The 27,402-nt window shown below is 39.3% G+C and overlaps 1 protein-coding gene across 1 annotated transcript in view; it reads left to right on the top strand.

Annotated features, from left to right (window-relative positions):
• Positions 1-1,510: 1,510 nt before the first annotated feature.
• VWDE (von Willebrand factor D and EGF domains) overlaps positions 1,511-27,402 on the top strand; it is a 38,696-nt gene continuing 12,804 nt past the window's right edge. Inside the window, exons 1-14 of the mRNA XM_086614904.1 lie at positions 1,511-1,598; positions 7,059-7,243; positions 10,051-10,282; positions 12,306-12,371; positions 13,059-13,318; positions 14,527-14,616; positions 15,960-16,104; positions 16,790-17,004; positions 17,334-17,407; positions 19,308-19,581; positions 20,993-21,201; positions 21,659-22,644; positions 23,857-23,993; positions 26,910-27,065. Of these exons, the coding sequence (XP_086471030.1) occupies positions 1,511-1,598; positions 7,059-7,243; positions 10,051-10,282; positions 12,306-12,371; positions 13,059-13,318; positions 14,527-14,616; positions 15,960-16,104; positions 16,790-17,004; positions 17,334-17,407; positions 19,308-19,581; positions 20,993-21,201; positions 21,659-22,644; positions 23,857-23,993; positions 26,910-27,065 (3,117 nt within the window). The remainder of the gene's footprint in view (positions 1,599-7,058; positions 7,244-10,050; positions 10,283-12,305; positions 12,372-13,058; positions 13,319-14,526; positions 14,617-15,959; positions 16,105-16,789; positions 17,005-17,333; positions 17,408-19,307; positions 19,582-20,992; positions 21,202-21,658; positions 22,645-23,856; positions 23,994-26,909; positions 27,066-27,402) is intronic.

Raw genomic sequence — 27,402 nt, 5'->3', positions numbered from 1 at the left:
ACTTTGGTAAAAACAAACAAACAAACAAACATACAACAAAACTCAAACTAATTTCAGATGTATGCAGCTTTCCAGGATAAAAGTTTACCGAAAATAATAAATAACAAATAACCCAGATAGTTGACTAAACAATTAAGAAAACTCATCATTAAAATTTCCTGGAATGCTTATGATAAAATTATCTACTTCAGAGAACTGACAGAAATCCAAGACCGAGCTCAAGGCTCAGGCTGCGCCAGCGATTCCTTTTAAAAACTTGCTGCTGTCATGGAGTCAAACTGCTTCTTTCAGTGAAGAGGCCCAGGGTGTGTGCACAAGAGCAGGCTGAGGTTACCCACACAACGCTGCGTCTGCTCCAAGCCCTGATACCGCCTTCTGCAGGGAAACTACTCTGCCAAGAGCCACCCAGGTCAGTACCTCCTGAAAGCAGTCCTCACTAAACATTTTACCCTTGTAGATGTTCAGTGGATGGCAGCAAGCTGTGTTTCATTGTCAGCAACATTTATTTGTTTGATTTAGGTCTGCGCACACTGATGAGAACACGAAGCATTTCTGTGGACTGCTGTACACCTTGTGTGTGCAAAGTAGTGCAGTGCCTGCACAACCTCAGGCCTACAAAGGAAAATACCAGCATTACCACATCTTAAATGCTGAGATTTGTCCTTTTCTTTGTCCTCTGCTAGACATTTCCAAAGAGGAACATCTCCTAGAAAGCCTTGAAACTTGGATGCTCGAAACTGTTAAATATTTGCCGAACTCATTCTGTATTAATGGTATCGAACACAGCAGGTTGCAATTGTTACTAAAGCAGAATCATAGAATCATAGAATGGTCAGGGTTGGAAGGGACCTCAAAGACCATCTAGTTCCAACCTCCCTGCCGTGGGCAGGGAAACCCTCCACTACACCAGGTTGCCCAAAGCCTCATCCAGCCTGGCCTTGAACACTTTCAGGGATGGGGCATCTACAACTTCTCCGGGCAACCTGTTCCAGTGCCTCACCACACTCAGTGAAGTATGAAACACTCTTGGCGATGTAAGGAAATGTAAATGTAAATGACCAGAGGGTTCACGGCAAACAGTTTGAAACGGGCTCTTTCTCAGCATTTTACTGCACATTAGGAAATAAACACAGTTATGGGGTCGTTCGCTTGTTTGCTGATAACCCCACCGCTGCAAAACCCTCCCGGGGGCCGGGCCCCATCCGCAGCGCCCGCGCAAACGCCGCAGTCGCTGCCGCCGCCCCAGGGCCTGGAGCGGACACCCGCGGCGCGACCGCCGGCGGGCCGGGCCGGGCCGGGGCCGGCAGCGGGGCGGGCTGAGGGCCGGGCCCCGCCGAGCACCCCCCGAGGGAGGGGCTGCGCTGAGGCGCAGGGTGGGCGCACGAAGCCGCCAGAGCAGCGCGGAGGCACCGCTGGGGCCGGCGGCGGAGCGAGCGGGGCGGCGCGGGCAGCGGAGCGGCCGGCCGGTCAGGCAGTCAGTCGGTCGGTCAGTCGGCCGGCGCGGGGGGCCATGGCGGGGGCCGCCCCCGCAGCCCGCCGCCTCTGGCTCTGCGCCGCCCTGCTGGGGTGCCTGGCGGCGGCGAGGCCCCGCCGGCGAGGTAAGCGACGCCGGGCCGGGCACCGAGAGGGGCGAGCGGCTGCCGGGGGGACATCGCCGCCGGCAGGTGAACGGGAGGGCGCGGAGGCGGGCGGCTGCTCCGGGCGCCGTGGCGCAGAGTGTTGGAATAGCGAGTGTTGGAATAGCGGCTCTTGGAATAGCCCCTGGCAGGGAGCGCGCTCCTTGCCCGGTCGCAGGGGGCGGCTGGGTTCGGTCCTGCCCTGCGACCCCGCATCTGCTTGCTTTCCAGCCCGGCAGTTCCATGTACCTAGTTTTACTGGAAGAGGCTTAACTTTATGAACTGACAAAATAGGAATTGTCATTGGCGGAGTGCACCTGCCGGGAAAACCTGCCAAGTGACAGTGGAAGAGCAGGAACCTTTTTTCTCCCGTTCTTCCTCGTTCCCTTTTGCCTGTGTGCTGCGGCACACGCGGTGCGTCGGCACACCCTGACCTGGGAGCGCTGCGAAGAGCTTTGCAAAAACTGTGTCTGCATTGTTTCAAATTTCTGAGAGAAAATCCACAGAAAGAGTAGATACGATAGCGTATTATATTGAGAACTGCTACAAAATACATTTTTTTAAAGGTTATTTACTGTTATAAACTATTTACTACCTTTACGAAGCACCCTTAGGGTGCAGAAATGAGTGGCTGAGAAGTGTTTTAACATCCATTCAAACAGTGCTATTTATACAGATGTGTCGATGTGTGTGCGTTGATTCTGTTTTATTCGTGGTTCCACATACAGGAGTGTTCATATTTCTGTTCCATGGTATTGTGATAGTCTCATTGCTACAACACTTGCGATCCTGTTCTTTTATATGTCTCATCCAAGCAAATGATATCTTTTAGGTAAATAGTTACATTCGTTTTTATGTTTTACTTTGAAAGTGGTACCCTAAACTTCTTCGGAATGGTAAATCTCTTTCTAGTTTAGTATTTTGAGAGAGTTTAAATCCACAAATACAGCTGAGCACTTTTGTTAAATGCAGTCCTAGCTCTAACTTCTGCCTGGAGGTGTTGACATGCTGCATCCTTTGCAAGAAAAAGCACATTCAAGATCGGAGTGGGCACTTACTAAGGGCAGTATTTGTTTCCCTGTGGTCATTTGCCAGGTCCTGGCCTTTGGACAGCAGAGGATACAAACCGATAGGCTCTCTGTACCTGAGAAACTGAGTTGCCAGTCCTGCTGCACTTTCCTTGCCTGCCTCTACTCTGTGGCTCTCTCCTTTTCCTGTCTCTACTCTGGTTTGCACCCAGCAGACCTCAATCCCTGACTGCTCCATGATGCTGGAAATGTTATGTACAGGTGGAAAATGATCAGCCCTTCCTTGCAGGTGGATGTGAATGGAGATATGGACAGGGAATTGAAAAGGCCTTCCTTTGTGGGACTTGTTTTCCACTTGAGTGCCTCAGGAGCCACTTAAATATCTCTTTCAGGAAAGCGAGCACCTGTGTTTTTTCAGGAACCTCTTTGACTTTCAGTTAACGTGTGATGTTCAGCGTACCTGTTGCCTGACCCCGTTTGTGGCAACCGTGGTACAAACTGCAGTGTTTTGGTAGGAAGTGCCACCAAGTGGAAGAGTGCGGTTGCCTGACGGTTGGCCCAATGGTCTGCCTAAAACAGTCCAAACAGAGCTTAAGTAACTGTGCCTCTCAGAAGACAATCCTCCAGAAACAGGTAGCATTGTCACTTCAGAGATTTCATCTGTATCTTTCCCAGAAAGCCTGATATATGTGTACTAGTTAGTCTCTTTTTTGTATTTTAATCTGTTCAGCGAGATGACTGGAAAAATCTGCCCAGTATGGAAAGCAGACAGAAACCAGTTCTTGGAATAACCCAATGTAACAAATGCATGCACTGAAGTCTGGGTAGCAAACAAGGCAGATATCTGGTATCCAAAATGCCACCTTAATCCTTAATTAAATGAGCTACTTTTACTGTACAAGGAAGTTTTGATAAGGTAAACTCAGGACTGGGTGTAGTAACAAGGCCTCAGCCTTTCAATTGCGAGCAGTAGCTGTGATCCAGTGGAGCTCCTATTGCTCATCCTCCGGCACAATGCTGTACTTGTGTTTAAGATGTTGCAAAAGTTGAATTCTTTTCCGGCTTAGGGTCACATTTCTCAGTATCTGACAGGACCAAGTAGGTCTGGGGTGGATCCAGGCGAAGCTCTGTGTATTAATCCTGAAGACAGTCAAGAAAAAGCAAACAAGGAATGAATTTCTTCATGGCTTGCAGAGACCTCAGTTAAAGAACAGTAGAGAGCCGTTACACAGTGTATAGGGTGTTTGTGGAAAGCAGCACTGAGTGTGGTAAATAAACTCAAATTCTAAGGAAAAAGCTGCATATTTTCCCAAGACAGATTGCTTTTCTAGCAGACAGTGTGTAGATTTAGACCTCGAAACAGAATGGGAGGGTTTGGCTTTCTGGAAGTAAGTCTCTCCTCATAGCCTGTCGCTATGTCTGTCTCCACTAGGCTCAGTTGAACCTTTGGTGCACCATCTACAAAGGAGGCTGAATTTCAGTCTTAAGTATTCATTTATGTATTTCATAATTAGAAATTTTATTTCATTATTCTACAGGAAATATTTAAATTTAAAGCTACTAAAGGACTAATACATTTAAAGGTCCTAAAAGAAAACATTAAAAATAAGATTCCCATATATATGGAAAGATTTCCATCAAGAATAATCATTCTGAAATTATAAATTCAGTTAAAACAAACATGAGTTTTCCTCTGTGTATCAGAACATATCTGAATATTTTGTAACTGTGGAGGAAGATGCTGTAGGTCAACAGTGACATAGATGCCTTCCTGTACTTTAATGTTTCTCCCGCACTAGGCAGAGCTGGCAGGTAAGCGTGCCCTGTAGGTAAGCGTGCCCTGTAGGTAAGCTTCCTTTATACTTTCAAGTTACCAGACCTTGTTTTCAGTTGTTATTTTGTCAGACTTGCCTCACTGGGTTGATAATTGCTGGGCATTAGACACAGGCAGAGCTTTTCTGGAGCATTACAGCATCGTCGGTATTCGTTGTTCTGAGAATGAAGTTTGAAAGCATGTTTATATCAAAATTGTTTCTTTTATAAATAAATCCTGAATAAGGAAATCATTATTTCAGTGGAAAATTTAGCCAACTCGCCTCTTAAGTGCCTGTGTTTCGGGCAGGTGTGGTCTGCAAAGGTAACTTTTTCACAGAGAACACAACATACATCTCTTGTGTATGTAAATATGATAGCTTTATTTGTTTCTGCTGTTGCCAGAGTTAAACAACACATGTTACACTCAGATGTGTAATAAAATATTTTAATTTGTATTATTGATGGCGGTGGTTATTTTCAGTTGTTTTGCAGCATGGATAAAGAAAATAAAAGACGCTAAAAAAAATCAACTAGTGTTACACAACATGAGATTTCCAAGCAGAATACTAGCATGCCTCTAAAAAGGAAGAAAGAATACACAAAGAGCTGGGTGACATTTTAAAGTGATGTGCATAATAACAAGAAATGTATAATTTGATCTTTAGTAGGATTTATAACCCCATTACAAGTGAGTACAGTCAGCTGTTTTAGAGATCTATCAAACGATGATCTAATTAAGCTGTGGAGGAAAAGAAAATAAAGACTTGTCTCATGTCTAGCTTGATTTATTAATGAAAGAGGTAACAGATATTAATTGTTTCAGGAGTGATTCAGTTACAGGAAAGAAAACTAATGAGGGTGCTGTATGAAAGGGAGAATTCCAATAAAAAATAGAAGACAGGAAGAAGCTTTCACCATGGTTCGTAAACTGCTTGTGCTGGAGCTTGCTTGGAAAACATTTCAATAACACACATGACTGACCTGTGATTCTTCAAGGGCTTTTCTTCAAATTCCAAGGAGGGATAAATTCTCAGTAAGGTCAACTTGTATGGACATGAATAGCCTACAGGCTACTACAAGCAACTCAGAAGCACAGTGGTGGCACAGTCAATCACATTGACTTCCATCTGCCCTTAGAGGATAGAAGATAAAGCTATTGTTACCTGCCTGGGTAGCCTAAAGCCCTATCAGATTAAATCTTCAAGTCTTTGAAAGACTATAGGATTCTCATACTGTGCTTGAAAGAGATGAAGTCTCTTCTTTCACTGGGGTATCTTCTCCGTGTAAAGGAGGAGAATTACCTGATTTTGAAACTGTTTTGTAATTGTGGTTATCTGAACAGTGAAATGAAAAATCTGGAAGATAGCACATTATTGCATGATTTGAACCAAAATATGTTTGTAATCAGTAACACAATAACAGCATGCAAAATACAAAAAATAAATGGGAGCAAAAACTGAAAATCAGACTACTAATATTCAAAATTTAAGATTATAGAGTTTACTTACAGCTGCATTTTTAAAATTCATTAGTACCAGAGTAGAGGCAAGAATTAAGATTAACTGTGTAATTCAGGATAACCTGAAATTCCATTCACAGTCAGCATCAGCTGATATCCATTTTAAAAAGTAATGTAAATAGATAATATTTATTTGTAAACATTCTCTTATTTCATCTTTCCCTACTTCCACTTCCTCAACATATTTCTGAGCAAGAATGGCTGTTCCGTATGTTGCATGCAAATATGCCATTAGCCGGAACTTTTACAGTCACTGTCTTTGACAGGAGTCAATTCAGCTTCCAAAGATCAGTCTTACAAATTCTAGCTTTGTTTCTGAATGAGTCTGCATTTAAAGAAAAACACAATAACTCTTGTAAAGACTTCTTCAGATTCTGATCCTTCATTTTACCTGCCAGCAATTTTGAATTTGTTGTTGAGACCACAAGGTCGCTTAGATGTCCAAAAATGTTTGTCAGTTTTGTTTGCTTTGTTGAAATTTAGCGTGTCAATTGACTTAAAATGTATAACTACATATTTACCTATTTCCATACACACTTTTGCTATGGTCTGCATGTATACATGCAAACTGTATGGAACTACCTCTCATCCATTTGAGGGAATTCTTCATTTCAAGCATAGGAACCCTGTAAAGTGGTAGCCTATTTGCAAAAGACCTTTAGATAATCCTTACTCCTCCTGAGGTAAGATTTTCATCCTCCCGTATATCTGACACCCTATTTTTATTGAGGTTGTTACGCTTCATAAACATCAGTGGAACTAGAAAGTCAAAATCTGGAGAGAAAGTATAAACATATTCTTTTGTTTTTACATCTGGGGTAAATGCCTAATGTCGTTATTAATTTACATTTGTTATTCATTTAAACATGGGAAAGTTACCACATGATGGATTCTATTAAATTTTAGAATGCTAACATACCTATTTGTTGTTGTTACTGAGACTTGAATATGTTTTCAATAAAAGTGTTCTTAAAGCATATTGCAGTATCTCCATATGTTCCAGTTGAAAATGCTTAGCATCTTTTCTAATACACTTGTTGGGCATTCCATCTTGATACTCAAAATACTCTTGGTCCACAGTTCTTGAATGCTCTCCTGGTGGACATCAGCTCCTACAGAGCCCCTACCGAAGCGTTGATTTTGATTCATCCCATCTCCAGCAATCAGCTATTCAGGATTTAATATGTGACCATTCCCTAACACCAGGATGGTATCGCTTTATGATTTTTGATAAGCCTGCTGAGATGCCGACCAAGTGTGTGGAGGTATTGTTACAACTCACTTGTTTATGAGAAATACATATTTTTTTTAAGAAATTTTCAATCGGATAGGTATAAAAAAAGAATATGGTTATGGAGACTGATGTGGAAGAATGCAGAGCACCTTTTCTCTCTAAATATGTGAGTATATTGAAATGTTTTAACTGGACAATTTTACATTGAATGGGCAATAGCAGAGGGTGATGAATTACACCCCTCTTAGAGCACTCAAAAACTGTTATTTGTAGTCACTGCTAAAGAAGATTTTCTCAGTGGCAGCGTAGCAGGGATGTCATGTTGTAAAGCTGAAACCTTGTGATGATCAGTCTCTTAGGAAGGCCTTGTGAAAGGAGTATAAAGACTTGCAGCCACATGAATCCAGTAATTGTGGAGCTTTTAAAGTGATTGTGTTAGAGAGAAGAGATTACTCCTAAAATTACTTGAATTAACAGAGCTAACTGAAGATTAGTTGTCTTGTCATCTGCAAGTCCCCTAAAACTCAAGAATTACTTGGAATATGTAATACTTTAGACTTGTAATGCTTGATTTTGGAGCTGTTCCAAAATGTCTGTGATAGTTATATTCTAAGGAGATGTATCTTTGTAGTTTCCTATTTTAAAACGTTTCCTTGTTTAAAAAAGATAAAAATGTCATTAGAGTCTTTTTCTAAAGAATTCAAATTGCCTAGTCACAGTTTCTTAAAAAAAAAGCCCAACCATGAAACATTTTTAACGGAATACAAAACAGTTAAAACATAGTAATGAAATTAAATTCAGTTTATAGCATCCCGTTTTATTTTCATTTATTTATTTATTTATTATTAAATCTTTATAGCAGTATAAAGTACCTTTAATGTGTAGCTGACTCAAGTACTTGAAGGGCTGTGTTTCAGAGGCAGCTGTTATCCAGGCTTTTGTATTGCAAAAAACTGGTGAAAAATGTGATTCCTGAAGGACTTTCTTTCTATTAGATTTAATATAAACAAATTAACTACCTAGTTGTGTTTTCTCAAAATGGATACTTTTATGCAAAGAACGAGCATGAGAAACGAGGGGAAAAAGCAATGTGTCTTTCAGAACAAACTAGCAAGATACCCACTCAGATCATCTAGGAAAGTTTTAGAAATCTGAACAAAGTTTTCAGTGCTTAGTAAATACTTGGTAAAAATAGACTACCATCCTAATACAGAGGAGTCCAGATAATTACAGTTGGAAAGAGATTGATTCAAAACTTATTCAGCAAATTAAATTTATGCATTGACATCTGCTTCTTTGCATCTATTGACAAAAACAAGACATTTGTTTTGAAATCTCGAAGTCAAAACCTTAAACCCAAACTAAAATGGATGTCTTTTTTGGGAAGTTTCATCCTTTCTTTCCCTTTAGGAGAACTTTTATTATAGCTATATTTAATCCTCGTTAAAGAATCTGACTCTGTTAAACAACCCATCCCATTTCTATCTACTTCTCATTAGTTCTGTCTGTCCGATGGATTGATGGTGGGCTCAGATATTCTAGGTAAAGAAAGAAAAGTGTACTTTTGAGATGGTTGATTGCTCAATGAGTCTGCATTGCTCTACAAAATGATCTGAGACTAGGTCACTACCAGGTTAAAGAAAAGAATACTTGAGGTGATGTATGAAGGAGATGAGATTCTCAAAATCTCACAGTTTCAGATTTATGGTTTTCATGTAAAAATTTTCCAAACGCTGGCCTTAACACACCATGTCCTTCTAGGTGTTTCTCTTCAGTTGGCTTTCTGCAGCACATGAAAGACAGGAGGTGATCTTTAACTCATTTTGGTAACCTGCGAACCAGATTCCTTCTTTGACTCCTTTTCTCAGGATTCATTTTTGTGTATTCCACTGGTAAACTCTGATGTCTGCTTAATCAGACTTACGCTTCGGTTACCGTGATTGGTACTGCTGTTAAGTTGTGACCTGCATGGCAGCTTCCTTGACCTGAAGACCTCAGATCACCGCAGTGGTGAGAGGTGAAGGGGTCTATTCCACAGCATGCTTCTCACTCTGTGAGGAAGAGTGCAGAACAAGGCTTTTGTTTGGGAGAGAGGGAACAACAGCCCTCTTCAATCACATGTGGAGTCGGTGTCTGAACAGCAGACCTTGTGAAGCCCACTGCTTTGTAAACGCCAAAGGATTTAGGGTTGCTGCAAAGCCACTGTGGTTGTTACAGGAGTGCTACAAGCATATTTACATCTAAAGGTGGGGAACTGAAAGACAGACAGGGCTTATCAGGTGTCCTGCATTTTTGGCTAAGGCTGCAAGTCAGTAACCTTGTGTCAGCTGGCCATGTCTCTTAGATGAAATCCAGGAGGTTAGCTGAGCCTTGAATTTATGGCAAAGTGCAAATAAAATGTGGCAGCTTTAACACCTTTAGTTGATATTCACTGCATATATGTTGTGCTCTGTATTTGCTGTGCTCTCATTGTATTCACATAGTCAGTTACTGTAGGTTAATGGGTGTAGAGAAACTCATTAAGCCTTAACACAACTGTTAGCTTTTTTTAAGCAAAACACTCAGGTGTGGCTCCTGGTTAAGTTCTTCAGGCACTACATTATAGTCCATCTTTAGAAACCCAAATTCATTAGACTCAGAGAAGGACTTAAGTCTCTTTTGTGTGTATTTGTATTCAACCTTGAGGAGCAAAGTAAGCGAGCCCTCAATTGCACTGTCTAAACTCTGCTAAAAGCTCATGTGGGAAGTTAATTGGATACATGTGTGCCTCTCACTAAAGCACAGCAATAGTTTGATATAGCACTAACCATTTTCTGACGTTTTTCTCTGGTGCTGAAGATGAATCGCTGTGGTACTCAAGCCCCTGTTTGGTTGTCTCTGAGGGAGTCAGAATCCATGCCTCGACCTGGTGAGATCAAGCAGTTAACAGCTTGTGCTACATGGCAGTTTTTCTTCAGCACTTCAAAAGACTGCTGTCTTTTCCGAATTCCTGTCAGTGTGAGGAACTGTGGAGATTTCTTTGTTTACTTACTGCAGCCCACCCAAGGATGCATGGGGTATTGTGCAGAAGGTGAGAAAATGCATGCTCTAACTCAACTAAGTGTGTGTGGCTTTTAGTAAGTGTGTTTCTCTGATATTTGGCTGAGCAGAAATGTCTGGAAATAGTTATACATGCTAAAATTTCTTGCAATCCTTACTTTTAGTATTGATATGAGAGAAGAATGATTTTGTATGGTAAGTTGGGTTCACACCACCCCTTTTTAACTTACATTTAGCACTCAAGTGTTGTTCAAAGCCCAAAAACTTAAGAATTGAAATTTTCCATATAATGAGGTGGGAATATGGCACAGCTAGAAGTCAAAATTCAGAGTACCTACAGTGGCACTCACTCTGCAAATACCCGTTACTGAATGTGCATAGAATTGCGTGTCAGAGTAAATTTTGTTTAAGAACTTGACCAAACTGTATTTATATCAATTATTGTTCAGCATCGTTAGGAATATTTTTCCTACTGTAACTCTTTTATCATCATTCTGGAGAGTGTACATGTTGTTGATAGAAGAAAATTCAATGCAGAAATGCTCTGTTGATAAACACTTTATTAGTATGATGAGAAAGAACTGGAGTCCTTTTGCAATGTCTCAACATTGTCTTGGACCCTTGTGCTGCAAAAGTGTGTTGTGTTCACAGCTCAAAACTTCAGTATTTCATTATTCATGCCAGATGTTTTAGGTGACCTAAGGAAGGCATGAGTAAACCCTTACAGTTAGAAATACTGTGAAGTAGTGACAAATTAGTGTAGTAGGAGATTCTTATTAGCTTATATAACACGCTGTTGTAAAAATTCTACCAATATTCTTATGCATCATATACTGTATTGCTCTAAGTCATATTCTCTATTACTGACTGCCTTCAAAAGCTGAATAGCAAAACTATCGGTGGGTTTTCTGGTGCTTTATTGGCCCATCATTATACCTTTAGGTCCAGTTGTTAAGGCATTCTCCAAGACTTTATTGACAGAAAATAAATGCCAGAAATGGGACATTTCAGCATGCAAGTGACTGAAGCAAGGAAGAACTCCTGCACTATATGACTTCGCATTTACTTTGGATGATGGCTTATGAAGAGGAAGGAGAATATAAAAACCATAGGCAGTGAGCTAGCAAATTTTTACTGCCTTAAAACAAAGTTGGCAAGAAATAGAACTCTGGTTTGGCTCTGCTGAATACTGTAAATCTGATACACATTTTGAGTTTAAAAGCCCTCGTTTAAGATGATATTTTCATGTGAAGTGTGTTACACTCCTGCTTTTTGGATCTAGGTTACCCTATGTACTGTGTTTTCTCTTTAACACTTGATAGCTGCAAGCACCTCATGCAAATTTTCAAACAGTCCCTCCTGTATATGCTAAGAAATTCAAACGTCGTATCACTGAAGAGTGAAACATCAAAATCTGCTTTTCATTCTTTTTGATACAGAGAGTTGCCAGTACTGCTGCCTTTTTAAGTTAGAGTGGAGTGACTAAGTGCTTTCTACTCCTTTTACAAATTCTGTGGTATTTTAATGTTTAATTAAAGTTCCACTTTTTTTTTTTAAATAACATTCAAAGAGGCAACCAATAGCAGTGCACAAGCACTTTTTCGTAGGCCCCTGTAAGAAAGATTTTTTTCGAAGCAGGTCTGCTCTGAGTTTGGGTGTCCAGGGTTACAGCTAATGAATAAGCATTCCAACATGGATTTAGGGAGACAAAATATATATTCAAGAGAATAGTTTAATTTCTTTTTATTCAGTAACAACATCTGTAAATATTGGCTGGGTACATCTGTAGTAAAAGAAGTAGAGGTGATAGAATGTTCTGTACTCTTCCTCCTAGGTGTAGCCAATCTCCTTGTGATTTCCAGCACAAGGCTTTGTACTGACTGCTACCATAATTGTATATGAATCGGATTACAAGATTGTTTTGTTCTGCTAATTTGCACTTCAGTTAGTGTCTTGTGAAATTTGGTGTATTTTTAACATAGGTCAGTAATTTAAGAGCATTGGTGTACCTACTGTCTATGTGTGTGAATATACGAATCAAGAACAATTTATAGTTGTTTCAGATGCAAAGCCACAGACCTGTGATCCTGATAGAATGCAAATTCAAGGCATCTGTAGCAGTAAGTATTTTGTTTTGATTTTCAACATTCTCTTTGCATTCGTGACCCAGTAATGTCAACATTTAGTAGTATTTTGTCTTGAATAAAAACATGTTTGTGTTATCGACGGTATTGGTCTGTTGCAAAATGAGCAGTTTGGAGGTAATTTCAGACCTTGGATTACAAACGTAGTTTCTCATCATAATGTTCAGAATAAGTATCAAAATGTTGAAAAGTAAGTTTAATTTTGCTGATTTACAGATGACTTTCATTCTTCAGGGGGTCAAATATAAGACAAATCTGCAAATCATACTGTTGCTTATTCTGTTCCTTTTTACATAGTCCTTTTTTTTTTTCCTTTTCCTTTACAAGTAGAGAAAATATTCTTCTTTGAGGCAAATTCCTTTGCACGTTGCTTTGTCCTGCCTGGTAAAAGGATTCATTGCATTTTATTTCCTCAGTTTCTTTTCCCCTCTTCAGCACCTTCCTATGGGCTAGAATATAATCAAAGGCTGATAAAGAGTTTTTCTCCATATAATAATTAATAAAAGGAACATACATGCTTTCTCTAATTCTCTAAGCAATTGCTTAAGATTTCCACATACAGAAAAAGGTAAATATAATTGAGAAAATACACGTCAATGTCATTTTATCTGATACTGGTTTTGCGCAGAATAAAAAGCACAAACCACGCTTCTGTTTAACTAGGTAAACTGGCTCCTTCATCATCTCCACCTGTGTCACCACCACTACCAGCCATTCCTGAAGTTGTAGCAGAGTTGATCAAAGGCAGCATTTACCTAAGGTGTACCTTTGGTGCTCCTTTTGCAAATACCTCAGTCGGATTCGTTGTAATTTGGTCAAGACTTTCTCCTGAAGGTATCAAAGAAGAACTGAAACATGAGACAGCAGTTCATACATTCTCACTTCTAGAACTAGATGGGATAAACGTCAGACTTGGAGACAGAGTATGTTAAAAAATATTATGATCTCTTCATATCCTAGTAAATCTATTATTTCTCTTCACCCTCTACTGTGACTTTGTTTGATACTGTAAATTAAGAGGATATTTGGATGCAACTGCATCTAGGTGAGAGACTATAAGAGCCAGAGGTTGTGAGAAGCTGGGTTGTTGATTCATTAGGTAGATTTCTTTCCTCTGATTCAATAATGAGCTGCCACTTGGTGGCTTTGTCTCTAGGGTCGGATTTAAATGGTTTAATCTCTGCCATCAAAAGCAGTGGGAGTACCTGTCGACTTGCATGGTAGCAGAATCAAGATCTAGGTTCTCACAGTAACTTTGAGAAACTTAAGCATTGGAAAATCAATAAGCTTTCTACTTGTATATATCAAATACGGGTTAATTTTTCCTGGCCAAAATATAAAACAAAAAAGCACGTGGTTCGTGTGTGTGTGTGTTCATGCCAAAGCCTGGCTGCTTGGATGGCTTATGGACAACAAAAGCAATTGCTAATCCTCAAAAATCCTTTGGGGACTTGGTGAATAGTTGCCTGACAGTGTTAGTTCAGTGACAGTCAAAAGGAAAGGTACAGTCATAAACTACCTGCTGCTAGTATGCATCCTTGGTTTTCTCAGGGTCTCAAATATTGTTTGTGTGGTCAACACATCTCAAAAGGGATATAGCAAAATAAAGAAAAAAAAAAAAAACAAAACGAAAACCAAAACAAAACCGCAGTGTCTGGTTCAGTGGAGGGAAATCACATTAAATTTTTCAGGTTGAAAAATATTATTCAGGCCCATTATACCAGGAAAAAAAGTATAGTAAGAAGAGGAGGAGGAGGGGATGGTTGTTTTGTGTAATTCAAGATCTAATGAGCACTCAACAAAATTAAAAGGCAACAAATGTGAAACAGACAAAAAGAAGTAAATAACATTAATAAAATACGAAATGCATTTCCACAAGATGGTTTGGATGTGGCCTTTAGTTGAAGAAATCTCGGCACCACTGGTGGGTTATGCCACGAAAAGATCTTAGGATGCTTGATCTGTTTCTGCGCTTTACTTATGCAGCACCACTGGCAATTGGTAACTTCTGGTGCAAACAGAAGACTGGGCATGATGAATCTATTACGCTCACCCCTGCCGGCTCGGTTTTGTCTTGACGTGTCCATTTCATGCCAAAAATGTACTCTGTTATGCTGGTTTTGCCCTACAGGTCTACTGTAGCAGTTCTGCTTTTTTCATGGAGAAGCCAGATATACAAAGCTCTTCTGTTGAGAGCAAGGAATTTTTTGCTGGCATTAAGGTAATTTTGAAAGAAAACGATGTTTTACTTTATTGTAGTAGGAATCTTTCTGAGTATTGCTACAGCAGTCTGTCCTCTGACTAGAAAGCACTCAAAATATATTAATTGTGAAGTAATAGAGCGTGTTGTTGGCTGTAGTGAAATTTGTCGGAAAGCAGAAGAGTCAAAGTTGTTTCTGTGCTCCCCACGTACTCAAGGTGCCGGAATGCTGAATTGACAGCTCACACACGGCATAACAGTGTAGAGAAAACCCTGATCTCCAGCAGCTCGGGTCGGCTCTGACGCTGTGTTTGTGAACTAGGCGGGCCACAGCTCAGACCTGAGCCCCGGCACGCTCTCTCCATTATGTTTAACTGATGCTGCCCTTTCTGGCGTGATTTTGGCCTATGCCAAAGGGCTTTCCCCAGGCACAGCTCTTCCCAGCTGGCTGTGGGGGTAAGGGAAGGGTGAGGCCAACCTGGTCTGGGCTTAGAGAAGGACACTGGGACATGAGCTGTGCCATGCCTATTGGTCAGAGGCCAAGATCCAAACTCATTTTAATTCCTACTGTTGATATAGCTATAGGGACCCATTTGCTGGCCAGGAGCAGGATCCCGGTCCCGGAAAGACATACTGCATGTCATTACATGTTGGGAGTAGTCCTATTGACTTAAGGATTTGCCCTCCATAAAGTTAAGCCTGAGCTCATGTTTCTGCAGGATCAGGGCCCAGATTTATCTCATGTAAGTGCAGGTCTGTAGTGCGCAGCGTGAAGTGTGAGTGCGTTATTTTTGTTTTCCTGTGAGGCCACGCTCAGGATTTCACCCAACGTGCAGCACTCAGTTGCAGGCCTCTGTTACTCATCTGTAATTGCGTTTTTGGTTATGCATCTATAGTGAGATGTGTTGTAAGTTTAGGGAGAGAAATCCCAGGAGAAATACGGTGCTTCCAAATTCTTTTGGGACATTGTTGCCTGTAGGTAGCTTCCCCTTCCCTTCCGCCCATACACTACACCAAACTGTTTGTATTTTAGCTTCCAGAAGTTACCCAGAGAACACATTTTTGTGGTGTTAATATGGTTTGCTAATCCCTTACCTTTTTAGCTAGCTTTTAATCCTGCCTTTTCCTTATCCTTGCCCCTTATTCTCACCTCTTCACGACTCTTGCTGCTGTGCCCTCATCATCTCCCCAGTATGCTGCAGCTCTTCAGACCATCTAGATAAGCCTGATCAAATGGAGCAGGCCAGGCACCGTGCCATTCCATCTCTTCATTTTTTTTATACTGTACTCCTAGCTGGTTAGTAAGCAGTGCTGTAGTTTATTCACAAAGCTTGCATTAAAAAGTACAATTTCTTCTGTGCTAGATACATCCAGAAACATATGATATATCAGAAGATGGGAAGGAATACAGACTGGCAATAGAAAGTAGCATTCCTATTCCTTGTCCTGAGTCTAGCCAGCTTGAAAGTGACTGCAAAATCTCACTAACATTAAATACTGTTGATGAAGGTAAGTATTATCCTGATTTTTGTTGCATTTTGTATGTGTAATGTGGTTTGTTTTAAATATTCCCATTGGTCTGCTTCTTTGGAGAAGCTGTTAAATCGTAAAGTACTTTCTAAAATGTTAAAACAAAATATTCACAGGCTGTTTATACTGCTGCTGAAAGCATGGAAGAACAGGCCCATAATCACTTATTTGTTGAAGTTAGCAGGTGTTTTTGGCAGCTGTGGATATCGGAGCCATATTCTTTAACCTAAATAGACAGAATACCCTAATACTTGCAAAGTTTATAATTCAGTTCATTTTGTTGACCTGTTATGTTGCAGGTATTGTGTACGCAGTTGTGAAGTCCTCATTTTTTACTCTTGTAGTTTCCTGTAGTACTTTCTCAAGCACAAGTCCTGTGAGTCCCAGGAGGAGCCTTGCCTATGCAGACAACCGTTTTTATGTCACATCAGCAAGACTGTCATGATTTTTGGCTCTCAAACTGGAAAATTCAAAACCATTTTCTTGCATGTGTGTATGAAGATATAGAGAGCGACATTTACATGACCAAACCCAAGGAAGATGCATAGTTATTTTTCATTTATGAAAATGCTTGTAAATAAGTTAGTATCTGTATTAACAGTAGTATACAAAATGTGTCTTATTTAAAGGAAGACTCTCTAATGATGTGTTTTTATTAAAACAGGTAAAGAGCAGTTAGGTTTAAACTTGGCTCTTTCTTCTTGTCACGTGGATCTTCTCCAGAAACCCTGCAATAACAGAATCTGTAGTCAAGCTGTAATTTATTTCACTGCTGTGACAGACTTTATGCAGGATGGAGACAGAATTACCAGAATTGCAATCGAACCTGTATCCAGTGAGAATTTCTTGTGGAATGGCTATGTTCCAGAAAGCACACAGGTCAAGAATCTTCATGTTAAGCTCTGTAAACTGACCAGAAATGTGGCTGATGTAAATGAAGCTTCTATTTCAGTTGTGAGTTGCTGACTCACATTGAGATTTCTAAGTGGTCAATTTTCCATTGCTTTATTTGCATTGAAATGCTGCATTTCCATTTGAATTATTTTTTTTTCATTTTAATATTGTTATAATTACTCAGATTGATTAAAAGTATAATATAATATATTTATTAGAATGTAAAGTAGTTTCATAAGATAAATAATGTGCCTGAGTCTGTCTGTTTATTTCCTAATCTGACATGGCTTACTATATGCTTCTTTGTTTTGAAGATTACAGTAAAGGATCTACCCACTGCCTACTGCTACTCATTTACTGACCCTCATATAATTACATTTGATGGAAGGTAATGGCTGGATTACTGTTCTTAATTTTAAGTGTGCTGGGATTTTTTTTGTGGGGGTGTTTTATTTATCTATTTATTTATTTTAAATCTGTGTTGGTAATACAAGTTAGCTATAGTTTTCCACAACTGCACTCTGTATTTTACGTTCTTTCTTGGACAGTAAGGATAAACGTGCTTTAGTTGGTAAAAGTTTGCTAGTGATGATGATGTTTGTAATGTTTGTATTTCTATATGCAAGTTTCGGGATTGTGGCAAAAGAGTGAAGCAAACAGAGTATTTTCCTTTTACAAGAGTCTGCCAAGGGAGGAGTGGTTGTTGTACAGTCTGACTATGAAAGACAGAGATGTTATTAAATGTGAACAATGATAAAATGATTGATGAGGCAAAGATGTTTCTGACCTACAGCATAGTTTCCCTATTTCTGTGTGTCAGTATCTGAATCCTTGTAAGGACGACGTAGCTAGAAGCTACCTGCTGTCTATGTAACGTTGTGCTGAGTTCACTAACGGCGTTGAAAGCGACTTACTCGCTGCTGTCACTTGCGCATCACTGACCTTCTTTCTAAAGTGAAGACAGCTTCCTTGGCCACAGCTGGCATGGTTTTTTTTGGTATGCTTCTGTCTTTCAAAGTGTTTCTAATTCATGGAACGTGTCAAAACAAACACAGGTTGCACATCTGGGACACTTATGTTATCTGCTCAGCAGAAGCACATTTTATCAAGTGGCCAGCTGAGAAGAAGAGGATGTATTGCCTCCAAATAAGGATGTTCAGCCCACAGCCCCACTCGTCTTGTGAACTTGATAACAGAAGGGAGAAGACAAGCTGAAGTTGCTTCTTTGATAGCACTGTGACTAGTAATAATAATAATAATAATAATAAAGTCACTGGGATTATCCTTATCTTGCAATTCCTCCTTCATTGGAAGTTATAGCTTCGGTGGGCATTTTAACCGTCAATGCATTGTGATCAAGCTTTCTTGTGAAGTAGTGATTTACTGTGATATGGTCTTGCTAGAAGCTGCATGGAAAGAACTTTCTTTTTAAGGAAAAAGACTGTTGCTAATTTGTTCTACAAACTAGGGAAACAAATAGAAAAGGAACTGTCTTTACTGAATCACGAGTAATCCTGTGCAGTCCCAGTAGTGTAGCCATCTGCAGTTTATCTGCTGGCCCATGATACACAAAGCAAATCACTGTTCTGCAATTAACTGTCAAATGCCATTTGTAGCCAAGAGGCTGTTAAATTTGCAGCAAAAGTTTGTGGGTTTTTTTTCCCTCTCCTTGTCATCACTGAATCATTAAATTGGCTATTCTAACCTTGCTTCAGGGAACAGATGGCTAACCCTACGGGGGGGAAAAAAAGGAAGTCACTATTTATGATTAATTTTCAAATCCTGGGGAATAAGCACTCCTCATCTCCATCTTAACAAAGCAGACCTTTTTAAAAGTTTGTGATGTTCTGAATCATTTTGTCAAGGGTACTTAGGCAGCCTTCAGTGCCTGCCCCCTGCATGCACACAGTTAAGCATCTTACTGCTCTTGCTGCCTAGGTGTATTGCTGTGAAAACACAAAGGTTGAGAAGCACCCTCCGGTTCCCTGTGATAATCAGTGGCTTCGTGGTTGTCTTTCCGTTCACAACTATTGTCTCTGAATACTACACTTGCAATCCTTCTTTTCTTCCTTCTTTTCAGCTGTAGAAAAGGCTTAATTTTTTTTTCTGATTTAGAGCTGCACGGAGGAAGGTATGATGGTGTTTGGTTTTTCTGATGCAAGAAAATAAGTTGCAGTATCAAAGCTCACTAAATATTAGAAAACTGTTTAAATACAAAGTTTCTGACATGTGATGATACTGTTATTTTATAACCAAAGTGATATCACACACTATTCTTTTGTTTCCAGGCTCTATGACAATTTTAAAACAGGAACATTTGTTCTCTATAAGAGTATGTCTCGAGATTTTGAAGTTCATGTTCGCCAGTGGGACTGTGGAAGTCTTCACCATCCAGCATCCTGTAACTGTGGCTTTGTTGCCAAAGAAGGAAGTGATATAATTGCATTTGACATGTGCAGTGGTCAGCTACGTGAGTCACAGCCACACTTAACTGTAATAAGTAGAGACACAACAGGAAGCAATGTCAGAATCACTGAATCCTACCTAGGAAGAAAAGTAACAGTAAGTAGTGAAGAATTGCTTGCGGATTGTTATCTCAGCAATTATTTTTTACCAGTTCACACCAACTTTAGAACTAAACATGCTTTATTTTCTGCAATTAAGCAATAGCATAATGTTTATTTTACAGTTACAGTCTTTCGGTCAGTGTTTTGCTTGTAAGTGAAGGATGTTGTCCTCAAAAACAAGGATGTGTCAACATGCATACCTTTCTGGAACCATGTTGTCAGTCACAGTTTATTCACACACCCTTGTGTGAACGGTGCAGTTTTCTGATTCAATATGTGCTTATTTAGCAGCCCTTTTGTTCCGAAATGGACCTCTGTGTGCTCTGTTTTGCTCATGCCAGTGTCATATAGGAAGACTGTGCATGCAGATAATCAAGTATGATTGTTGTTGGAATTAGAACTGTAGATGGTTTCTCTCGAGAGTGTGGCCCTGAGATAAAACATCCACATTTGCTTTTACAATTTCCTGTAGCTTTTCTTTTGTAGACAGAATTGCTGTAGGACTCTACTGAAATTCAGATGAAGCAGAATATAAAACCAAAACACTTAACTGCTCTTTAATCACTCTGTTGGTCTGGAAGGCAAGCCATAAAAACAGATACGTCTTTTCAGCTTGGGTTTGACTATTGGTATAATAATATTTTAAGTATTTTTCTTAGTCTGAAGCAATTCATCTGAAGACTTCAGATATTAAGACATCATTAGGCAACAGAGATATTAAATTGCTCCCTCTTTAGAGGTAAGGATACTGAGGAAACAGAAAAATTAAGGGACTTACTCATATTTGTACAAGTTAATAATAGAAACAACATTTTAAGTTGGAGCCGATTTTGTTCTTGAGACTTGTAGTATTTCTTTTAAGAGATCATAAAGTTGCCTAAAATGAGATAGCTCAGAACATTCTCAAACATTTACTATCTAGAACATCTAGGATCAGCTTTGCAGGTAGAAGGTCATTCTGTATTAAGCTAGTAACATGAGGAATCTTGTAGCTGACAAAAAGAAAGTTGAGAAAGGTGCTGCCAAAGGGTCTATTCACATTACCAGAATTACTCCTTTCCGTATGCTAGCATCTGAAGAGTGAGCAGCCCAGCTGATCTTTGATTCTCTATGGTTTTGCAGCCACTGACCTTCCGCAATGTACCTGCTAATGATGGATTAAGTTTATGGACCTGTAGTGCACCACCTACCTGCTGGCTAAGGTTGAGATATATAGGATTTTTATTTACAGGGCTTCACAAGGAGAACGAATAACAAAATTTCTCTGATCAAGAGTAGTTAGAGCCAGAATTTAATGGGATGTCTTTATATGCCTGGCCTTTTCAAATTGCCAACAAACATACCTGATTTTATTAGGTAAAATACAAATAATGTTTCTCATGATGATATCATCAATCTCTTTTTAGGTTTTGTTTTCTTCTGGAGCTTTCGTTCGAGCTGATGTGAGTGAATGGGGAATGAGCTTAACACTTAGGGCACCCAGTTCAGATTACAGACATACAATGGGACTCTGTGGCACCTTTGACGGAAATGCAGAGAATGACTATCACACTGCAAGTGGGGTGGAAATCCCAAACCTTGCTAATGTTCCTTTTTCTTTTATTAAGGAATGGAGGTAACAAAATACTTCTGTTTCAGTCAAATGTCATCACTTTTGGTTCAACCTTTCCTTCACACTCTTAAAAACTTGTTGAAATAATAAAAAAAAAAGCTTCCTAACTTTTTCAATTAATGTTAGAATGTCATCAGTATGTTCCGTAATTATTTTTAGAGCAAATTGTAACTGAAGTGCCAAATTAGTGTTTAAGTAATGTGACTTAAGATTAGTTTGAGTATGTTTTGAACAAAGTATCAAGGTACACAGAAAAGATCCACTTTCTCAATTCTTCTATTGCAAGTTACTCTCATGGTTTTGTGATTTAACTGAGGTCCTTAAATACAGCTGTATGCTGCAGATCCTGTTGTCTATGCTGTAGAAGTATGAAACAACAAAAAGCAAACCAAATGTTAATGCTTTACAAAACCAATGAAAATAGTTCAGATATAGTTTCATCTTTTTCTTTCTTCTCTAGAATTTCACCAGGAGATAGCTTGTTTGACAAGATACCTGCTTCTTTAACATCTTCCAGAAAAATAGTCTTCTGCGACTGCACACTTGAAGATGCTGGATTATTTCAATCAGTGAATAAACTAGAGACAGTTTCCAAGTCAGAACTTCCTCTGTCTTGTAAAGAAAGTGAAAATGGTAGATTACTTTCTTTGATACCAGGACTGGATGTCACTGCTGAATATCTCAGTCCTGTTGATCTTGTCAGAGGCTTAAAGAAACGTTCGTCCGCACGTGAAATGGGTTCATCTGCACTTCCGCAGGGGAAGGATAATCAAACCAAACTTCACAAAGCATTACTTTTAAACACACATGTCTCTGCAACCTCGGTGGGAAATATTGGTGTAGAAAGAGAAGGAACTTCAAGCTCAGACATTAGAAGAAATTCTCACCATTACAGTAGTCACCTTCACAAAAGAAAATCTGTTACAAGTAGGAGAAAGCGCCAAAATTACTATGAATACCATCCGGTGTTTCTATTCCAAAGTCTTAGCCAAACAGATTTAGAGGGATATAGTTATTTTTTCCCAGAGGACCATGCCACAGACACAGACCAAAAGTTCCTTCCTTCCTGGCCAACACCTTCTGGCCTCACCGAGACTAGTGCTTTGTTACTGTGCCAGCAGGCAATAGCCAATTCCAGTATAGGAAGATCTTGTGGTGGCCACCTTGGCCGGCGAATAGAGGATGCGGTCAATATGTGTGTTAAAGATTTGTTGCTGAAAGATGACCTCAGCTGGGCAGAAGCTTCCTTAGCTCTTCTAGAGAATGAATGTGAGAAAAGAGTTTTAGAAGAAATAAATTACAACCGACAGGAACTTGAAGGGTCGATTGAGAGCCTGCTTATTGCATTACAGTGTCCCAGTCTCTGCAGTGGTAATGGGGAATGTACAGAATGGGGCTGTGCATGTTTTGAAGGCTACAGCTCATATGACTGCAGCACACTGTCTGGTAAGTGGGGGGAAAAAAATGAGATTTACTTAAATAACATTCTCAATGTTGGCGCAACATATGTTTATTTTGCTGCCTGTCTCTCCTGCTTTTGTACACTGACAGGGATTCCCTACGGTGGCCCCGTTTGTTATCTGGCAGTTTAGTTCCAATTTGGTACAGCCATAATTGTTTTCTATTCAGCCTTCTTGTTTCCCAAGGGCAGAACATGGGCTTAGTATCTGGTATGTCAGATTTAAAAAATTTACTACTCAGTGAGTTTGCAATCCAGAGCATTGCCCCTAGAGATCAGCAATGTTTCCACATGCTGTCTTCTTCAGGGAAGATGTGCCACATCCATCCATTCCTTAGTTTTTTACAGTTTATGTGATGCTGTTTATTAACTGTAAGTGGGATGTTTTTCTCTTTGGTGATGTTACATCTCTGTAAGCTAACTGTTAGATGTGGTGAAAGCAGATTTGATGTTGAAGAAAATAAAGTTGCAGAAATATTGCTGAGCAGGTTAGGTTTTTTTCCCAGTAGATAAGACTTTCACTAAAAATGCGCTTAAGCGGGTACACTGGAAAAATATGAGAAGTACTAGAGAAGTCAAAGCTCTTTCAAAACAAAATCTGATAATATTTTGTTTTGCAACAGTATTTTTATTTTGGTGACCTGTTTAAAACAAATAAAGAGGTAAGAGAATAATAAAGAGAAATATTTGATTCCTGTTGAAGTCAAATCAAATAGTTTTACTTCATTTTTGAATGTTCTAATATTTGTCAGTTTATTTCGTGAAATAACTTCTACCTGAGATGGTTTTGTTTATTCTTTAAACAAAAAATTGCCATTATAAATTATTGTATAACTGTAACCCTTGTGGTTCCTATTACTAGGGCCTGAGTTTTATTTAGATTTTATGCTGCAAGTGTAATGTAAAGAGCTATAGATTACAAAACAGAACACCTATTCACAAGTGTTTGTTTATTGGATGAATGTTTTCTCTGCTTCATAATCTTCATGTTCCAAGAGAAGACCAAAAGCCTAGCTCTAGAGTTAAGATTCACTTTAACAGTAAAAAATGTTTCTGTTCATGGCTTTCTTCAGCTGGCTCCGTATTTTGTTAGTTACGTAGTTTTCTTAGTTGAATAGAGAAATAAATATATTGCTTAATGTAAATGGATGTGAATGAGTTAATAAACTGGTATTTATTGTTTAATCTCTACTTCGAAGACCAGGCTCCGGAAATTACAGAGCTGGAGAATGCTGGGCTGTGCGATATTCGACAGTATGACTGCACATCAGTGAGAGCTTTTGGACATGGCTTCAGAGAGTCATCGAATCTCAGATGTGAAATTATCAAATTACAAGTAGGTCTCCTTGAATAGTAACAATTACATTTCTCAGAAAATGGGGGGAATAGAATGCGTAGCATGTATTATTCATTTATGTGGGTGCAACCCAATGCTTTAGTAGAAGCTAAAAGCAAAGGCACTCAGCGCTTTGCAGCAGACACTCAAGTCTTTGCAAGATTGCCATTTCCTCCATGATAAGAGAAATACAAAACATAATGGGAATGTTCAGCAGCCGAGAAGGAGATAACAGCATGCGACAGCTATCCATCAGAAAAGGGCAAGGGCAGCCCTATTAGTGGCAAGCAGTACACTGTTGTTCAGTTTTTTAAGTGCTTGTGGAGAGGAATTGAAGTACCACTTCTCTGAAAAAGGACAGCAAGGTTAAAGACATTTACTAGATTTCTGTCTCAAATCTAATGCTTGAAATAGCCCTTTTATAAACATAATAAATCTGTTATGAAAAGAGAAAGGCATTTTTGATGTGTTGTCCATTTCCCTGGGGTAGAATACCATGGCTATTTAATAATATACGTCAGCTCTCTACCTCAGGTTTGAACAGGAGATTAAAAATGTTGTTGTGTGAACTAAGAGGAATCTGTATAGAGCAAATGTTGTTATTGAGACCTAGAATTTGTCCAGGGCAAGTTTACAAGCTGTTTACAAGTGCTAGCCTGAAATAAACAATCTACAGTTACAAGATTTTATGTCATGTTAGACATGAGAATCAAAAAAACTTCGAAGTAAAATTGAGTTTCAGTGATGTGATGATGGGAGGGGGGGAGGGATGGTGAAAGGGGAACCATTCAATGGGAAACTTCAGCTCTTGAGACAAAGGAAGTTTTCCTTAGCTAGTTCCAGCAGATGCTAACGTTATTTTGACAGATTAAGCAATGTGGTCTATAATTTTTTTTTAAACGCAACATGTATTCACTCATCTGCAAATTGGCTTGAAATGATAGAGTTGAGAGTAGGTTTACACTCCATTAGGTTAAAAGACTTGTAGACCAAGCTCACAGTGACACAGTTATTGGGAGTTCACTTATCACAGTTTGAAATATCTCAGTTTTAAATCATGGCAAGATATTTTGATATAACACTCTGTGGTAGTATGTTTGGCTCCTAACTATAAAAACTTCCTATTTAATCACTTTTATTGATGATCTTCTTACTGACAAAAGCCATGTTAGAAAATGAACACTACTGCTGTTATCTACAGTTGAGAAGGAAGCTGAGAGTTTTTTCACCGAAAACAGAAAGAAAGGATGTTTAGGTTTAAGTTTGATTTAATTTGTTTTTGTTAATTTTCAGGCCAGAGTAATAGTGGCTTTATGCAAATCTCAATGTTCTTGCAACAGTATAGGACTCCATGCATTTTGAGATTAAACTTTAAGTGATCAGAATTTCATGGAGCAGATGTTTTGGCAGAATTTAGAGTTAATACACACTGAATTTCTTATTTTTTATATTTTCACTTTTGAAAGGTTAACTCAAATCCATTGTCCGTGGGCTTGTTCTACCATGTTAGGCAGGGTGTTGGTCTCGTGCATGATGCTTGAAGAGATGATTCGGAGAACTCTCTATTGAAGTACTTCACAGAGGCAGGACTGCTGCACATCTCTTGATGGAGATTTGGGTAGGGCATGACCAAGGAACCCATGATTACACAGATCCAGAATTTACTTAGATTTGTGTGAAGAATGAGAGTGTGTTATGAGAGTGTGTTTAACCTCCCCAAAATCAAAATACAGTTTTAGTTCCTTCTTATTTACATTGAACTGCAGAAGTAGATTTTTCTAAGAACCTAACAAGCTAGGATGCTAGTAAATCTGAAGGGTTTTTTAATGTTTTTTTTTAAAGGGTAATATGTTTCTGAAAAAACTATCTCAACTTGCCTCCAGTTAATAACAGAAGTTTTCTGGAGAAGTAGACTGTATCACAAATCGCAGGTTATGGTAATAAATGCTCTCAAAAGAACATATTAAGAAATATTTAACTGTTTCATTTTTACTCACCCTTGCTGTGAATTCCTTAACTGAGCATAAAGTGAAAGAAAACCAGAATGTTTGGCTGGAACAAAATAGCTTGTATGTCTTTTCAGCAAAAAGTTTTATTTCTCTGTTTGTTTAAAAAAAAAACAGTAAAACAAAACAACTCCTGACTCCCCATGTCAGGATTGGAATTGAGTAAATGTCTTGGATTTGCTCCAGTAACTGAAAAACTGTCCAAGCTTGCTCAGTAGAACCTAGTCAAATGATTTTGATCTTGCTGTTCTCTTGATTCTTTGTCTGGGTTCTTACTTCCATCTGACTTTATTTTCAGTGTGCTTATCCCTGCTTCCTCAAGTACTTCAGTCAAATAGTATTATCATCTCTATTCTGTTACCTTGAACTCTCAAGATAAATCCTTGGATGACTTGTCCTTACTGCAGTTTAGAAGAAGAGTCTACAGGGTTAATGGTGTAATCTATTGGGTTGTGCAAGGGTTTAATGGCTAACTGCCAGCATCCCTCAGCAACCAGAATGATACTTGAGCCCTGCCAAAAACCTCATCTGTTCTTTTGACTAAAGCTTATCCTCTCCTGGGAGCAGGGATGGAGAGGTATGGAGGCACTGATACACCAGATCAGTGCTGTTAGAGGATCACTCACTGCTTGACCCTCCCGTTACTCTCCAGCTGGAAGAACTGTTCTTCCTTGACAATGCAGTGCCAAAGTGCCATAGGGCAGGAAAGACTACTCTGCCTTTTCTTCCAGGGTGAAAGGCTTAAGTAGAAATCTGCGTGTGCAAATAATGGCATTTAATATTTCCCCCTGGATTCTAGTCCGGAAGCATTAGACATGTTCAAACACTGTGCAATGCATGTATTTTCTCTGATTAAAATATTTTCATAATGCATTTAACTGAAAAACAGATTATCTGTCTTAACATTTAGTATAGTGATAGCAAATGGATTCCTGGAGAACCTCTAACTATGCCAGCTGCCTTCCAAAATGCCAGGACTGTCGACTGCCAGTTACCAAGTGATGGCCAGCAGTCTGATGTCATGGATCTGGTTGATGATAAACCCATTGCCAGGTGGCAAATAAAGGTACTCACAGAAATTTCAAATATTCACTTACAGGTACTCCTATTAAGATAAAAATATATTAGATAGATATTATCCTTTTACAGTGGTACTAAGGGTAGAACTCAGCTTGCTTAACTTGTGGTCTTAGTCTCGTCACCTCAGCTTAAGTCTTAAGTGCCATTTGAAAGTGCTCCCCTGAAAGGGGACTGGTAGATATGACCTAGAACCTACAGAGACACACATTCTTCAAGGGTAGAAGTTAAAGGCCGAATAGTTACCCAAGAGCATTTCAAATGACATTAGACACATTTATGGGAAAATTGAGTTGAGCCCAGTCTAGATGCATGAATCTCTGTGT

This window comes from Tauraco erythrolophus, chromosome 7, assembly GCF_009769465.1.
Source record: "Tauraco erythrolophus isolate bTauEry1 chromosome 7, bTauEry1.pri, whole genome shotgun sequence".
Taxonomy (NCBI): Eukaryota; Metazoa; Chordata; class Aves; order Musophagiformes; family Musophagidae; genus Tauraco; species Tauraco erythrolophus.
This window is presented reverse-complemented; position numbering and strand designations above follow the sequence as displayed.